We start from the raw sequence: 18,047 nt of genomic DNA on the forward strand, positions 1-18,047 counted from the left end.
CCACGCTGCGCCTGGGCTGGGACTGGTCCCGCCGGCGCAGGGTAGCAGGAAACTCTCCGCACACTCACCGGACCTGGGCTAGGACTGGGTCTCCCAACTTAGTTTTAATCAAATTTTGAACATAAGGCTACTTTTGTCTTTTACAGTGAGTTTTAGAATTCTGAGAATTTCAAATGAGTAGCTTTTCTAGCGAAGTGTGATAGTGCATGCCTGTAATCATAGCACTCGGAAGGCTGAGGGAGGAGGATTACTGGGAGTTTGAGACCGGTCTGGGCTACAAAGTGAATTAAAGGTGAGCTAGAACTACAGTGAGGCCCTGTCTCAAAAAGACAAAATGAACAAACAAATAAACGAATGGCTTTTCTACTTACCACAGCCTTCCTATTATACTTTATGATAATTAGAGAACTACCTGAAATAGCAAATAGGAATTCTAGCTATAAGAATCTGGCTTTATGTAATTCTAAATAAGACTTAATCAAGAAAAACATCAAACATGAAAGACAGATGAAATGAATAAGAAAAAGAAACTCAAAACAATCATTTGGAAGAAAGAAAACAAATTACCACAAATATTCCCCCAAAATAGAAGATAATATGGCCCATTAAATAGAAGCAAAATACTACAGACAACAAACACTTAGGAAAAGTTTAAATGTGATAGCAGAAGAATTTGAAGAAGTACCATTAAAAATATATGTGAAAGACAGATAAGAGAGAAAATAAGAAAAATTAATTTAAAAGATAAGAAAAAATTTCTTTTTTCTCTGTAGGTGAGTTTTCATTATACTTCCAGTTTTCAAACAACAGTTATCAGTCGGTCTTGTCATGTTTTTCTCTTTCCAGAAACATAGGCAAAAGTTCTGAGCTGCACAACAACTCATACATATGTGAAAAGAGCTTCCAGAAATCAATGAACTTCAAGGTAAAATTCTCTAATGCCACTGAAGGGAAAATATGCAAGTGACAGGCTTCAGATCCTAACAAGTATCAAATTAATATACACATCACTAAAAGCCATACTTTTTCACTTAACAAAATAGAAAAATCAATTTTATTTTATTTTATTTTATTTTTTTTGCGGAACCAGGGGTTGAACTCAGGGCCTTGAGCTTGCCAGGCAAGCACTTATTCTACTGAGCCATCTCCCAGGCCCCAAAATAAATTTTAAATTATTGGGGGTTTTTCAGTTTTTTAAGCCAGGCTTACCTTGAACTTACTAGGCCTACACTGGCTTAATTAAAATAATTTTAAAATAAATATTTTCTGTAATTGTTTCCATGGCTGAAAGACCACCAAAACATGTTTACCTTCAAAATGTGAAACTCATTTGTTTAGGAATCGACAAGTTCCAACTCAACTTCTATTTGCAAGTGGAACAAATGTTTGCATGTGGAGTTACCACAGGCAATACTTTGCGGATGGGGTGCCTGGGTCCCCTCAGGCCATGGTCTTGTGTCTGCCATATCAGCATCAGCATTTCATTTAATGACTATGTCTTTCTTTCTTTTTTTTTTTTTTTTTTTTTTTTTTTTGGCGGAACCGGGGATTGAACTCAGGCCCTTGTGCTTACCAGGGAAGCACTTATTCTACTGAGCCATCTCCCTGGCCCTATGTCTTTCTTTAGGAAATTTTATTTCTGAACTTTTTCTGAGAAGGACTTCTCTGTATTACTATAAAGTCTTTATCAGGTTGAGTAGATTAGTTTTGTTTGCTTTTTGAATTTTGAAGTTTCATGTTGAGAATCTAAAATAAATAAAGCCTTTTGTTTCCTGAGAGTAGTTTAGGTACCTTTTACTGTCCCCTGCATTTTTTCTATAGCTATTCCATAGAAAAATCACAAGTCAAATGTGCACAAAACACAAAAATATGAATTGTAACTACCCTGTATAAATATAATAGCCAATTAAAAACGGAGTGTTTTTTTCTTCCTGTTTTTAATCAGGGAAAATATGACTTAATTACATAAAGGACATGATTTTAAGAGACCACCTGGAATAACCATGGCTGTCCTAAGGTTCAACAGCTATTAGCAAAAGAGAATCTATGTTTCAAAAATAACTTGCATATATACAACTTTAAAACTAGTTAGTGGTTGTAGGAACAAAGGTTTTGGAATCAAGTGTTCATAGAGTGTGAATTTGTTTTCTCACTTTGCAATCAATTTCCTTTCAGAAACCTGGATACCTTAGGTTTCTTTGCATACTTGTTCCTACACAGACACTGACTCCTGTGGCCTGGCTGTCCCTTCCCTTGATAGATACTGTTCTGGCTCACTGCCTTGTGTCAAGACTTACCCTAAGTTCCATTCTCTTAACGAGGTTCCCCTACACACCCTACTTGATTTTGTCTCCTCCACTCCCATCTCTCTCAGTCCTGCTCCTCCCTTTTTTATAGCACTGACTACCTACCTTAACTGGATATACTAAAAGTTTACATCCTTACATTCATTGTTAATGATCAGTCCCTTCCCACAACCTCCAAATATAAGTACTATTTATAGAAGGAAAATAGAATTAAATTTAAAAGGGAGGTTCCTGGGCATCTAAAACCCTTGCATGTGTATATATTTGTGGGCACAGAATAAGACCTCAAAACTTGACAGAGTCAAAGGAATAAAGCATAGATTTCATTCTCAAAAACTGGTAAGAACTTTTGTTTAAATCTTGCCCAAAGTTTTTCCAGCAATGCTGCTAAAGTATGACAAATTTAGGGGAAACAATTTCATAGCCCATTAAAATCACCATGCTCAGCTTAATGATATGACTGTGCATGGTTGAACACACATAACATAACACTGATCACCTCGATCTTTTTTACTTACCTTAGCTAATTCTAGGTGCACAGTTCCACGGCAGCTGTGCATCCTCACCTTTGTGCAACCATCACCATCCATCTGTAGAACCCTTTTATCACCCCCAACTGAGACTCTGTTCCTATTAGACATGAACTTCCCATTTTGTCTTCTTCCCAGGCCTACCACCTCATGTTCTACTTTCTGAATAACTGACTGATTCTTTTTCAATCACCTTCTCCAACTTTTAGCCAGCACCCCTATCAAATCTGTGGCATTCTGAGACTCTTCAAATCATTATCAAGTCCACACCCCAGAACACAGTCTGCCTTTTTTATCAGTCATGTAACTTAGGACAAGTGGGCCAGACAGCAGAGATCTACATGAAGCATTCAAATTAAGAACGAAGAGAAGCCTGCCTAAGAAAGAATCTTCTTCTTCTTCTTCTTTTTTTAATCTTTTTGAGACAGGATCTCACTATGCAGTTCAGGCTGGCCTTGAACTCATTTTGTAGCCCAGGCTGGTCTGAACTCTCAATGATCTTCCAGCATTAGCCTCCTGAATGCTGGGATCACACCCGGCTTGAAAGACAAAAATTTTTGTTGTTGTTCTGTATTTAGGACAGGGTCTACAGGTTCTCACTATGTAGATCGGACTTGTAGTGTCCTGTTTTCAGCCTTCCAAGTGCTGGGATTACATGTCTGCGCCATGGTACCCAGTCTCAATCACAGTCTCAATGTGCCCTGGGGGTGGGGCCAGCACTGAGCACTGGGGATCGAACTCTGGCTTCTGCACTCTGCCTAAGCAGGTGCTTTAGTCTGCTGAGCTATCAGGCCAGCCCAAAAGACAAATCTTGATCCTGGATTTCTACTGGTTTTCCTGTTGTTATTATACAGGACCATTTATCTGGTTTTATTCACTTGCCTTGAGTTTTTAAATTTCAATGCAGTAGGAAATCCACTGGATTCTGACAGAGCAATATGGCGCTTCCTGAGAAGCCTGGGACAGTGCCTCCACCACCTCCCTCTTATCCCACTATCATGGATCTCCTGGGTATTGGCTTATGCAGCCTAATACTTTCTCTCCTGGGTGTGGATTAATATTCTTCAGTCACTTCTAACCTCACTGAAAAATTCTAAAGTACAGAATACAAAAACAATTTGTTCTTTTCAGGAAAAACTTGATATGTGTTGAAAGTCATTGTCGGTTTTTTGTTTTTTTTTTCTAAATCTTTTTGAGATAGGATCTTGTTATGCAGCTCACGCTGGCCTTAAGCTCACTTTGTAGTCCAGGCTAGTCTCAAACTCACAATGATCCTCCTGCCTCAGCCTCCCTAGTGCTGGGATTACAGGCATGTGCCACTACTCCCGGCAATTGCAGATATGTTAAAAAGCTAACTATGCTTATTTTAATAGTGTACTTAAAAATGGGAGTTTAAAAGAAAGTTCTCTACTAAACTATTCTGAAAGTAGCTCTGAGACTCTGGTGCCCCGATAATCATTTTCCCTAAGGTCTCAGGAGTGTCCTATTGGTTGACTAATACAAACCACAATGAAGTCACAAACTCAGATGGTTACTTAACAGTCTCCAGCAGTTTTTTCAGATATGCTAAGTCAAATGACTACTCACCATAAACTTGGTTTCACCTTTTGATAGAGTATCTGTAATAAAGTGAACCTTTTGTAACTGTTCCACAACACGATGTAACAGCTTCGGCTGTAGAATCATAATCAGAGAGTAAGAACAAGAGCAGGTACCTTGTTATGATTTAAAAAAAAAAGAAAGAAAGAAAGAAAAATATTTTTTTGGGGGGGCAGAAAAAATGTTTTTGAGTCTGGGGCCTTATACTCTACCAGAGTTCTACCCTCCTCAAAATATCTTTAATACAAGTTTTCAGATTTTGTATAGAGAAATTTCTGTTTTCATTTTTGGCTTCTAGCTTCTTTCTCATGCTAGGAATTGAGTTGGTGACCACACATATCTCAAGGCAAGTGTTCTGCTCTGAGCTATACCCCCCCCAAGAACTCTGTTCTTGTTAATGTTCTTAATAAGTAGCTTTCTCCTTTAACAGAAAATTTATCTTGTCAAGTGGAATATATTTTTAGAAGCCAGTTTTCACCAATCTCATGATATCCTAAAGCAATTTGTGTTTGTTTGTTTCATTAAATCAAAGAGCTGCTTCACTGTTTGATAATGGCATATATATAGTAATGTTTTTACCTGGATGAATTTTCTAATAAAAATAAAGTTTCTTGGGGAAAAAAGTAAAGTTTTTCAATACTTAAACAGAAAAATATTTCCTTAGTAAAAATCTAATATTAATATTTCTGAAATAGCTATCAGTAGAAAGAAAAAATCATGAGAATATTTAAACTTCATGTCCTTCAAATGGTAGACTGGCCTCACAAGGCCTCCAAGAAAAACCATTATAAGTATCCCTTTGCAGAGGTCAGTCAGTCAGAACACTGCCAGGGCCTTTTCAGGATGATTAAAATAAACTTCATTGTGAAAATGCCCAACTATCAGTTAGAAAATGGTATTCACTGCTGAGCTGAAACTAATCACACTCAATCCAAACTCTGACATACCTGCTTGGTTGATTCTGAAGTGAAGTTTGGATGGGTCAGAAGAACATCCATGTCACCACTGGATTCTGCACCTAAGGCACCAAAGAACACACATGGAGCACTCTGTAAATTCATCAAGTAGGCCAACACTGAACTAAATGCAGGATGCATAGAGAAAAGCCTTACTTCTTACAGCCTAAATTTTTACTTTGCTGGGCCTCATATTCAGAATTACTTTAAAATTTTCAACTTTCCCTCTAATTATGAAGGCATATTCATAGAATCTGGACAATAACAGTAATTAGCATTAGACTATAAACTGCATATAATTTGTTGCTAATGTGTTAAAAGTGTTCCTAATCACTCAATAATAAAAACAATACTTAGAAATAGCTTTAAAATACACCTATTTTAGAGCTGACGAGATAGCTCAGCAGTCTAAAGCTCCAGCTTAGGCAGGCGCAGGGGAATGGGTTTGATTCCTGGCACCACATGCTGCGCCAGCCTCACCCTCAGGGGGGCTGAGCCAGTCCAAAAAATACATACATACATACATACATACATACATACAATATATCTGTTTAAACAATGAGATACCCAAAAAATCTTAATATGCTATAATTCCACAAAAGTTGACCAGAAAACTTATTTTGGTTCTTATGACTGAATTCACTTAATGAATACTGGTAAAAAATTACTACAGTGGTATCATAAGTGGTTAACATAGCACTTAAAAATAATTTGGTCTTTGGTTTTGATTTTACAACTGTGTAACTTCCACACGTTATACATAGCTGTTTGATTCTTACTCTATAGGGCTAGGGAGATTGCTCAGTGGTTTTTACCCTATATTATAAAATTTTGTTTCCATTTAGACTTTCTCCTACTTTAAAAGCACCTACCCATCCACCCAGCAGTGCAAATGAAGACTCTACATTCCTCTAAACTTCTGTTTCTGTGTCTATAAATTACTGAAAACTACATCAAGCTATTGTGTAACTAAACACGAGCATATGTCAAAGCATCTAGCACAGTGCTTGATACATAGCACAAAGTAATTCTGTTTCTTCTCCTTTTCATACTGATCAGTGCAATAACTGTAAAAGACACAAGGTGGCCAGGGTCTCTGTATATCACCACTGTACTTAATCAACAATCTTTACCAAACTGTCATCTGCCCTTCTCTAAGGAGGATGCCAAAGAGCTCCAGCAGGTACATGAAACCAGAGAGTACCAATCAATCTATTTAGTATATTTTCCATCCTAAGCACTTAATCACACACTGTGGCTACAGTTTTTGCAATTTAAGGTGTGAGAACAAACTAGCATGGTTTTTCCTTCACAATTTCACAGAAGATTTGCTCCCCACTACGATCTTAGCAACCCGAGGATACAGGTTTTTTTTTTTCTTTCCTTATTAACTCAGGAACATTCCCCTTTTCACTAAGCACTTCCTTTCTTCCTCTTTCTAAGTATTATTATTGTTGTTATTATTTTATGGTACAGGGGATTAAATCCAGGGCCTTGTTCATGCTAGGCAAGCACTCTACCACTGAACTGCATCCCCAGCCAGGAAGCACTTTTAAAAGTTCTGTTCAGTATATCCAAATTGCAAGGAGGACCACTGTTGTGACCTGGGGTCATTATCAAACACAGATAATTACTAGAACACAAGCACAGTTATATATCAACAATCAATCCCCATATGTATGCCAATACCCCAACACCTGATTTTAGTCCCTGAGACAGATGCTAAGTGTGTAGCAGGAAGTAGTATATCCAGCTCAGAGGTTCTGGGCAGAGGCAGGATTAACTTCCAGGTCAACAGAGTGGGAGATTTTATCACACTACTCAATGGAATGCAATTTAAAACTTGAGTTGCTTATTCCTAGAATTTTCCATTTAGTATGTTCAGACTAGTTGACTATGAGTGGCCAAAACCACAGATAGGGGGCTGGGGAGATGGCTCAGTGGAATAAGCACTTTCCTGGCAAGCGCAAGAGCCTGAGTTCAATCCCCAGTTCCGCCAAACAAACAACCAAAACCACAGAAAGTAAAATTATGGATAAGTGATAGACTACTGTATTTAAATATAAGGAAGACAAGATTAAATGTGCACTCATTCCTGGACATCTATGGAAGCTATTTTCACAAATAACATTCTATTGTCTTTTTTTTTTTCTTTTTCCTAAAAGCTGAGCATCTTTTATCATCTATCACCCACCTGCCATCAAGAAAAAAATTTTTTAAAGTGTATTAGCAAAGAGAGAGAGAGCAAAAGGAAATCGAAGGGTCCAATAATGAGGCACAGGGTAACATATGGTATATCCCACATTTAAATGTTATATAAGTAAACAAAAGAATAAAGATGCTCTCTATACACAGATATGGAAAGATCTCCATAATGCATTGTCAAGTGAAAAAAGTAATGGAGAGTATTGTACATATATGTTATCAGTGAAAAAAGGGAAGAGGAGGGGTAAGTCAAGGGTGCACACTCATATTCATGCAGATACACTGAAAAATACACAAGCAAGTAGTTATGAATGAGACAATGGTGGAAAGGAGTAAATAGTCAACAGGATGATGTGAGACTCTGTAGGTACAATTTTTTATATTGAAGTATATAACCATATAGTATACTCAATAATAAAAAATGAAATAGAAATTGTAACTTCAGGAAGGTTGTCATAATCAGTAGAGTAGGCATTTGGCTTGCTGTGCATTAAAATTTACAGTTTGAAAATCCAGACTCCAAGTTCTCATTTAACAGAACTCTTATTTGGCAGGCCTGTAACCAGGATACACACACACACACACACACACACACACACACACATTTTTTTTTAAGTTTCCCAGATTTATCTGATATAGACATCATTGAATAACTGGTTAACACCAATACTCTCCTTTTACAAATATGGAAAGTAGGATCAGCAAGACAGACTTCACTAAAATCATGCATACAGTGGTAAGTAGATCTGGCATTAGAACCAGGTCTTTTTCCCCAACTCAAAGGTCTTTTTACTTATTAGCCACTATGGATTTTATTCTTTCCTTTTCCCTAATTCTAAATTCTTACAGCAACTACCTAGATTTTATCAAATAGCCCATCAATAACTTCTAACAAAATTATATCAATGGCCATAGATGCAGTCCACATACATACCATATTCTAAAATGCTTAAGTAAAAGTTTTCTAGTCCAATTTTAATTATTTTTCCCTACTTGGGATTGAACCTAAGGCCTTATGCATGCTAGGTGAGCACTTTAATACTGAGTCACACACCCACAACCCAAAAGTTAATATTTTAAAATTTCTTTAGCCTTTTAAAAATTTTAAGCCAGTAAGAGTCAGGGCTGTGTGATTCTCTTTGCTTGGACTCACACAGTAAGTGAGGAACTGACTGAAAAATTGGTAAAAACTGTTTTTGCTTTGTTTTTTAATGTGTTTGGTACAGGGTCTGACTACACAGCTCAGACTCATAGTGATTTTCTAGTTTTCAGCCTCTTCAGCACTGGGATTACAGGCGTACACCACCACGCTCAGACTCAGTGGCTGGGGTGGGCCAGTACTGGGCACCAAACCCAGGTCCCTGGGCTTGCCTAAGCAGGTGCTTAGTTTGCTGAGCTATCTCACTGGCCCTAAAAACTGGTTTTGAACAGATCATGGAACAATTCTGGTGGTCACTGCCCTGAAAGAGTTGGCATAGAATCATGAATGTAATATGCAAAGCAAAACAATGACATTACACAGACCATTTGTTTGCATCAAAATAATAAATGAGAGCAAATGAATCCAGTGACACAGTACCTCAAACATCCCTAGTTGCTGGGTGTGGTGGTGCTCACCTATAATCCCAATGCCTGGGAGGCTGAGGCAGGAGGATCCCCTGGGACAGCCTGGGCTACACAGTGAGTTTGAGGCCAACCTGAATCACACAGTAAGACCCTATCTCAAAACATCAAAATATGCTTAGTCATCCTCCTGCTCACTCATGCATACGTTCAATGACTTATCAAGTGTGAGGCATACCAAGAGCTGCTATGCTATCCCCTAAGTGAAAGATGAAAATGAAGGCACACACCCAGCCCATGGGCAGCTCTCAATGTCACCATGTGGAGATGTGAAGAATGGCAATGTACCCCAAACAGTACTGATGGAAACCATAGCCTGGACTCCTGTCCTGGGTTCCTGACGAAGCACAAAGGGCTCCTTTTCTGCTTCACAATAGGGCCAGTCATGGACTTTCAGTCCCAGTGATGTAATGATGGTCCACAGTGTAACAACAGTCACACAGACCTGGAAACAGGTTACCCCTGCAAGCTTTCAGGAGATGCAGATGCCCTGGCTGAGGTGGCTGCAACTGGTAGCAGCCTAGCCTCACCCTCCACTCACTTCTCTGAGAGTTTAGCAGGCACCTTGCGTACTATTCGCCAGACAGAGGGGCCTTGGAGGGATAGCACATGCCTGTCACCAGCCCAGGCTGCTTCCTCCTGCAGTGACTTGCTTTCCATCATCCTTGGCAACTCAGGCACAGAGTTGGCATCTGGGGGGCATAGTGACCACAAAGGACCTGATTCTTACTTCCCAGTGTGGAGGATGTCTGGCCACAGGCACTCAGAGGAGGAGTCCAACCAGGTGTGGTGCCACACACCTGTAATCCTAACATTCAAGATGCTAAGACAGAAAGACCACTATAAACTGGAAGTCAGTCTCGGGTGCACAGGGAGTTCAAGGCCAGCCTGGGTTACATAGTGAGACCTTGTCTCCAAAAACAAAAGGATCCCACAAACAGCACTCGGACCCAAAAGTGCCCACTGCCCCTTCCTTTCTCTTTGTATCTGTGAAGTGTATTCTCCATGTTGGCCACCATGGGTAAATTCTTGAAGCAGGCTGCAGTTCTGGGCTCAGACTCTACGCCAAGTATGCAGTAACAAAAATGATACTATATGACTCCTAATTGGCCTTGATGAATCCTTTCCACCTAGAACTACGTCCTTTATGGCTGCAGGGAGTCACAGGGAGAAAGGAAGAGGCTGAACCTCATAGCTCGGCATTCTGTCTTTATTTGCTTAAATAACATGCATAGTGTGTTGGCCTCATGACAGAAATCTTTAAGATTTGGGTCTAGGATTATTATAAATTTAATTTTATAAATGTTCCTGTGATAGATCCCCTGTACCAAGGAACAAAAATACTCCTGCGGTTAAAAAAAAAAATACATCGCCAGGTATAGTGGCACATGCCTGTTATTCCAGCACGTAGAAGGCTGAGGCAGGAGGATCACTACCAGTCCCAGACCAACCTAGCCTACACACTGAGTTCAAGGCCTGTCTAAAACCACTTAGTGAGGCCATGCCTCAACAAACAGAATTACAGAGGATGAATTCATCCTTGAAAAATGAAATTTAAAAATGACTATCCTGGGCTAGGGAGATGGCTCAGTAGAATAAGCGCTTGCCTGGCAAGCCAAGGGCCTGAGTTCAATCCCTGGTTCTGAAAAAAAAAAAGACTATCCCCTGATTTTACTTTTTCGTAAGTGTACTAAACTTAAATTTCTCATTTATTATATTTCCACAGATCACTCAATACACAGGCAAAATAAAATAAAATAAACCCTAAGTCCTCTGAATCTGTACAAAAAAAGAAACTTTCCATTTTCTATATCCCTTTATCTTCTCTGTATATCAATTTGTTCATATAAAATATATATCTGCTTAGGAAAGTATAAAAACATTGCCACAAGTCATGTGTCCTAGGCACACTGGATAAGAGGGTACCGACACCTCAGTCCTGCCCACTTCTAGGAACTGTCTGAGCATGCTGAGCAAGATCCCGTTCTCCTGCTTTCAGATGTACACATTGGTTTCAATGGCTATCCTCAGAATCATGCTCTAAAAATCTTGAATGAATGTCAGGAAGTAGAAAATGAAGTCAAAGGCCGCTATCAACTTGCAGATGGCACTGACAAGGTGATACATGTAATCCTTTTGTTTTGGATTCCACTTCAGCTTGGTGATAGAGATCAGGGAGGAACAGGTGACCATGGGAAGGATAGCTGTGCAGGACACTACAGAAATGGTCATCTGCATGTGGCAGATGGACAGGCTATTCCACTGGGGACAGGACTTGTAGATGACCAGCTGCAGGAGGACATACATCACACCACACACAGGAAGGCAAGGAGGGAGCTGCCGCTGTAGATCATAGGCATGGTCAGCTCCTGGAAGTTGGTCACAACACCCATGCCAATGTAGCCCACAAGGCCGAGGACTAGCAACACCAAGTTGAGGACAGGCATGCTGAAGTAGCTGATTTCACTCTGCTTCTCCAAGATTTTATATCTCATGTACATCATGGTCAAGCAGAGAAACACAGAGAAGTTTATCATGAATCCAAAAATACTGCTCTCTGGAGAAGTTGTTCTACTATCACTGATGTAGGTTAGGAAAGAGTTCATGTGCCCAGAGAGCACAGCCACCACATAGGAGATTAGGACTGTGGCCGGTGACCAGGTCGTCAACAAGAAGCAGACAAAGGCCATGTCCCAAAAGAAGCACCACATGGTGGGGTGCAGTCACTGAGGGAGGGGGCACCCCAGCTGAAAGCAGGAAAGGGTATGTGGAGTAGAAGTACATGGAATAGGAGTAAGGAGAATACACTGGGACCAGGGTGGAGACCAGGAGACGGGCAGGAGGCCCTGGAGGGCTGCTTTGACATGGTGAGGTTACAAACTATAAGTATTGTGCTCAGCGTCCATGACTGACACCTATGGGCCACTGGGCCCAGGCCTTCACAGTTCATTAGACACACTATTTTTTAGATCCAGTATAGAAAAGACAGAAAAATTTAACGAAATACACCACAGTTTCACTACCATCTAGTCAAGGACAATTATCATCAGCATCTTAATGTACTTAAAATTATTATGTCAATTTTGTTAAATGTAGTCATAACATATCCTACAATAAAATTAGGATGAGTTTCCACTATACATAGCCCCATTTATGCACAAATAAACTTGGCTAATATTGTACAAGGGAGTCTTAGTAAATCTGAAGTAAGCCAAATTGCATCTTTTTAATCCAAGTTATTTATATACATTCAGCAATTGTAACATCAAAACACAAATAGCCCGAGATCAGGAAATATATTACCTCTTCTGAAACTGCCACAAACTGTAGCAATGTATTCAGAATCCAGTTTTTTAACTTCACTTAGTACAATATCCTAATAGAAGAAAAATTAAGTCAGTATTCTAATAATGGCTTTCCACGGTGACAGTCTCAATACTAATTAAAGAACACAATTCAGTAACTCTTACTTGCATTTGTAACATCTCTTCACGAGGGATTCTTTCTTCAAAGTCCTCAAAATATCTATAAGGGCAAAAGATTTTTGTAAATTTAAATCTCTTTAAAAATTAAACTGTCTACATACTGATTATCCTACCAACAGATCCTTCTCCTAAGTCTCACAAATCAAGTGTAGAATACCTTGAGAAGACAACAGTAAAAGTGGGGCTGGGTGTTTATCCTTGAAGTTAATTCTTTGTAATATTTCACATACTCCATCTAAACTATTTGAGTCAGTTTCACATAATGTGAATAAATAAATATATTTAAGTTAGTACATGTTTTCAAAGTTGACTATTCTCTATAGTTCATTGCTTGTGAATCCTACAAAGATACTATGGAAGTGCTAGTGTACTATTGCACAGTAGTGTGACTTAAGATAAAGCACCTACTTAGAACAAGCTAAGCTAAGCAAAGCACAGGGACCATGGTTCAATCCCCCAGCACTACATGCCAGCCAGCCCCGCCCCCTGGTGGGCTGAGCCAGCCACACACACACACTAAATAAATAAATAAATAAACAGTTTATGTCAAAAGGCTAGAAAGAATTTTGAGTATTTTCATCACAAAAAAAAGATAATTGAGGAGATATGTTTAATTTGATTCACATATTACAAAATGTATACATATATCAAAATATCACATCACACCTCACAAATATGTATTACATATTTAAATTAACAAATAACACCAAAAAATGCTTCAAAATTGTATTTTAAAATATGATCTTAACAACATGGATAAACTCAGATGCTAAGTGAAAGAACCCAGTTACAGAAAACATGGATTGGCAACAATGGATTTCATTTATATGATACCATATTCATTATATGACACACCCAGAATAGGCAATCTGTGGAGACAGACAAATGAGCAGCTAGTTGTCTAGGGCCAAGGAGGGTGATGGGACAATGTGCATGCCAGGAACAAGCAATGGCTGCTACGGTGCACAATCATCTTTTGGGATAATAAAAATATCCTGAAACTAGGGCCCATGAGATAGTAGCTCAGCAGATCAAGTGCCTGCTTAAGCAAGTGCAGGAACTGTGGTTTCATCCCTGGCATCACATGCTATACTGGTCCCACCCCAGGGGCCAGCTGAGCCTGTGACTAAGTCCAGGCGTGATAGTGCCCACCTATAATCCTAGCGCTGGGGAGGCTGACAACAGGAGGATCCCTACAAGTCCAACCTGCATAGTGAGACCCTGTACCAAATTCACACAAAAAAATGAATAAAATAAAATAAAAAATAAAAATATCCTGAAACTGACTATAATGGTTATACAACCCTATAGTTTAAATGATTGGATTGTATATAATTGTATCTCAAAAGGCTGCTATACAGATATTTGAGGTGAAACAATGTCTAAGTAATGTCTAAAATTTATGATATACCTGTTGTTATGGTTTGTGTCTAGGTGTCCCCCCAGAGCCTCATGCAGTCATGGGGTGGCTTCTAGAATTTGTGATTGATTATTGTGAGTGTGGGTACTGCACCTGCCCTGGGGCAGGTAATCTGCATTTCAATTTAAGAGGGGAAGAGAAAGTAGATGCTTGAGCTGCTGCTACTCCTCCTTTTGTATTTTTGCTCTTTGCCACAGCCATGAAAGGTTGCTCTCTGCCATGTGCCAGGCTGCCTTGGAGCTAGCTGAGTACAGACTGAAACCTCCAGTAACTGTGAGCTAAATAAACCTTTCCTTTCTTCAATTTGGGTGTCGGGTATTTGCCCCAGCAATGAGAGAAGAATACCTAAGACACCTGCTTAAAACCAGTTTTTATAAAGACTAGATGACCTCATTTACTATAGAGATGCCAGGAAAGTGAGAACCATACCATCTTGCTATTTTTGGTATTACTCTTAGAATAGTAACACAAATTTAAAGATATGTTGGTAAGGCATCAACAGGAAAGTTCAGAAAGTCCTTGGGATAGAATCACCAATCACAGATACATATAGCAGTTACTATCATCAGAAATGATCCATTATCTAGCTCACAAAACAACTACTGGTTCTGAAACAGGAACATGGTTAATAGTTATGCTGTTACTTAGGTGTTTGTGTGTTCTGTTTTTAAAATTTAGTTTTTTTGTCTGATTTTCTCAGGCAGACTATAAACCCCTTAAAAGCTACATCGAATGTCTTACATCCTTATCATAGACACAGTACACTGCTTTGTACAACACGAGGTAAACACCCATCATCTGCCTGATGTACTCAGTTCCACTTATCTTAGGAGGAGGCTTCCTGCTAAAATCAAGAGGATAAGGGAAATCCTCAAGAACAAGTACACAAATTAGAAAGCAATCAGGGGCCAGGAGATGGCTCAGTAGAATAAGCACTTCCCTGGCAAGCACAAGGGCCTAAATTCAATCCCTGGTTCCGCCAAAGAGAAAACAAAAGAAAGCAGTAACAGAATGTGTGAGAGTAGGTATAAACTCCATAAAAGTCTGTAATGAATCTATCATTTCTAAACTATGGTTATATTTAGGTAGGTCTGAAGAATCATGGTATGTAAAGAATGTTGATAAAAACTTTTACTTTTACTTCTGAAGTATCAAAAGAAACTTTGCTTTTTTACCTTAACCCAATCCGTTGATGATGGTTCAATTTATCTTCATTTTTCCTGAGATCTGAATAGAAGGTAAGAGTTGAGGTGTTCATTTAAATATTTTTTGAAAATGTTCTTTTGAGACAGGATCTTGCTATGTAATTCAGGCTGGCCTTGTGCTCACTTTGTAGTCCAGGCTGGTCTCGAACTCACAATGATCCTCCTGCCTCAGTCTCCCGAATGCAAGGATTACAGGCATGTTCCACCATGCCTGGCTCTAACAGCTGGTTTCACAGTCATTTTTATTGACTGAATCAAAATAAGATTAAGAGTTGCATGAAACAGTGCATAAAATATAGCAAGAATTATATCAAATTTTACTGGCTATGGCAAAAAGCAACCTTAAAAGAACCAATGTTACTTAATATACTGTTCATAGCACTGGTAGTAACCACAACTTTAATTGGATTAACTGGATTCATATTGTACACTTGTTTGTCTACTTCCTTCAATTAGTGTTGACTAATGATTTCTGCTAAAAGTCCTGTTGAAAGTAAAAACACTGTATTATCTTCAGGTTTTTTTAATCTGAGAAATCTGTCATAACATTATGTCTCAAGACTGAAAGTGAGTGCTGGCCTTGTCCCCAGGCACACTGAGACAGTGATTGAGACTGAGTGTGGTGGTACACGTCTAGAATCCCAGTGCTTGGGAGGCTGAAAACAGGAGGATCACTACAAGTCCAATTAGTGTAGTGAGACCGTGTAGACCCTGCACTAAATACATAAAATAAATAAATAGAATGTTAAAAGGAAAAAAGATAAAAAGTGAGCTAGTTCTATTGGGTACTCTTCCTTTTCTAGGTTTAAATACAGTAGTGAGCTCTGTTTAAAGAAACAAGAGAAGTACACTTTAAAAGCAGTTCCTACAGTTAACCTTCTATTCACAAATGCATGCGTTGTTTCTGGATATATAAAAAAGAAAATAAGCATCTTCGTGACATATTTAGCATTTAATGTCTCTCACAGAAAACACTTTAGCACATGTCTGAAAGTGAACTGGAACTATTGAGTTTATTACATAGATACCAAGTTACATTTACCTACCTGAATTATGAAATATAACACCAGAAAAGTAGACCCTTGATACTACCATGAATGACTTTAAGAAGTCCACGAATTCTGGTCCCCTTTAGACAGAACATCAATCATCTCTCTCAGACAAAGCAGAAAACCACACATCTTGAGATACACAGAACCCACTCTCTCTAGTTATGTGACTCACACTGATGAATAATGCCTTATAGGAGTCAGTTACCATTTTTAAGTATTAGTTATGTATCAAACACTCTGCTAAGTATTTGATTACTATATTAAGTCACAGGAGGTAAAAATACCAATTCAGATCAGTCTTCAAAACCTGTCCACCCACCACTGTGGCTGTTTGTAAGTAGCTCAACCCACAAATACTAAACTCCAAATGCCACAAATGTAATGAACTCATATGTATAGAATACGCCCTTCCTTGGGAAGCATGAATAGACAGGTTAAATTTATACAATGTCTGTAGTAGGTTTAAGAAAAATCTTTTAACCTACTTGACCTGAGCTCTATTTGTATCACTCCCTTAAAATAAAAAATTCTTTCAAAAATATTTAATTAATAAATAAAATTTTTTCTCAATATATACAGATTTTATTCTGATATATAAATTTTGCCTAAAATTTTATTAAAGAAATAAAAACAATTTACATCCTCTAACAATTTGCAATTTAGAACTATTTCATTGTCTTAAAGTTATTTCTTGCTATTCTTGATTGTCTTCTGAGTTATAAACTTTAAAATGCAGAGTTAAAAAGAAAATCTTTCTGTATTGATTGAAAACAAATTTAAGATTGCATTTGTTAGCACATTTACAGTCCTCTGGGACTATCTTTAACTTGGAATCAGTAACCCAGGGTATTACTCACCTTCTAATGTTTTAATTCCTTCATCTACAAACTTTCTTGCAGCAGATGGACTACACAGAAACAAACACATTGTTTCAATATCAGATCAAATTCAGGGTCTTTCTAACGACCAAATGTCTTCTATGTCAAACATAAGATATTAAGCTAAAGAAGACTGGATAAAATATTTCATAGTAATGTTCAATTTTATCCAAAGTAAAAATTCTTGAAGCTTCAATTAGTAGGAAGATAGCCATGCACTTAGGAAAGAAAAAAAAGATAACTAATCAGCTTGCCAACATAATTGACATATAAGCACTTGAAAACTGTTCATTCAGCAAGTAAGGTCTACTGAGGCACCTATTACATGACATACACTCTACTGAAAATACAGCATAAATAAGACAATAACAACTTTTGTCTTTATCCACGTATATCTAGTAGTCTTGAGTTCCCAAGGAGTATGCCCATTTTCAGTATACTATGCTTAAGAATTTATTATACTATAAAATAACTTTCATTAGAAATGCAGTCATTAATACTTAAAGCAAAAAAATATTTAAAGGAATGCCTTATTCCACAAAAGTGAAAGATAAGTGAAGTTTTATGGTCTTAATATTTCAATGTTAATCTTCCCTTTTTCCAGTGTCAAAGAAGCTACTTTCCTTGCCAGCTCAAATTTTAAGATTAACATTCCTCCATTAAAAACTGTCCAGGGGGTGCCGGGGAGATAGCTCAGTGGAATAAGCACTTGGCCTGGCAAGCACAAGGACCTGAGTTCAACCCCCACTTCCACAAAATAAATAAATAAATAAATAAATAAATAAATA

The 18,047-nt window shown here is 38.3% G+C and overlaps 1 protein-coding gene and 1 pseudogene across 1 annotated transcript in view; both read right to left on the minus strand.

The window, feature by feature from the left end:
* The window catches only part of Polb (DNA polymerase beta), a 36,689-nt gene that overhangs the window by 6,216 nt on the left and 12,426 nt on the right, over positions 1–18,047 (minus strand). The window contains exons 6-11 of the mRNA XM_004633065.2: positions 17,239–17,288; positions 15,300–15,351; positions 12,690–12,744; positions 12,523–12,595; positions 5,383–5,453; positions 4,424–4,510 (exon numbers count right to left, since the gene is read on the minus strand). Coding sequence (XP_004633122.1) covers positions 4,424–4,510; positions 5,383–5,453; positions 12,523–12,595; positions 12,690–12,744; positions 15,300–15,351; positions 17,239–17,288 — 388 coding nt within the window. The remainder of the gene's footprint in view (positions 1–4,423; positions 4,511–5,382; positions 5,454–12,522; positions 12,596–12,689; positions 12,745–15,299; positions 15,352–17,238; positions 17,289–18,047) is intronic.
* LOC105742417 lies at positions 11,215–11,909 on the minus strand (annotated as a pseudogene).

Source organism: Octodon degus, unplaced genomic scaffold, assembly GCF_000260255.1.
Source record: "Octodon degus isolate 3935 unplaced genomic scaffold, OctDeg1.0 scaffold00051, whole genome shotgun sequence".
NCBI classification, from domain to species: Eukaryota; Metazoa; Chordata; class Mammalia; order Rodentia; family Octodontidae; genus Octodon; species Octodon degus.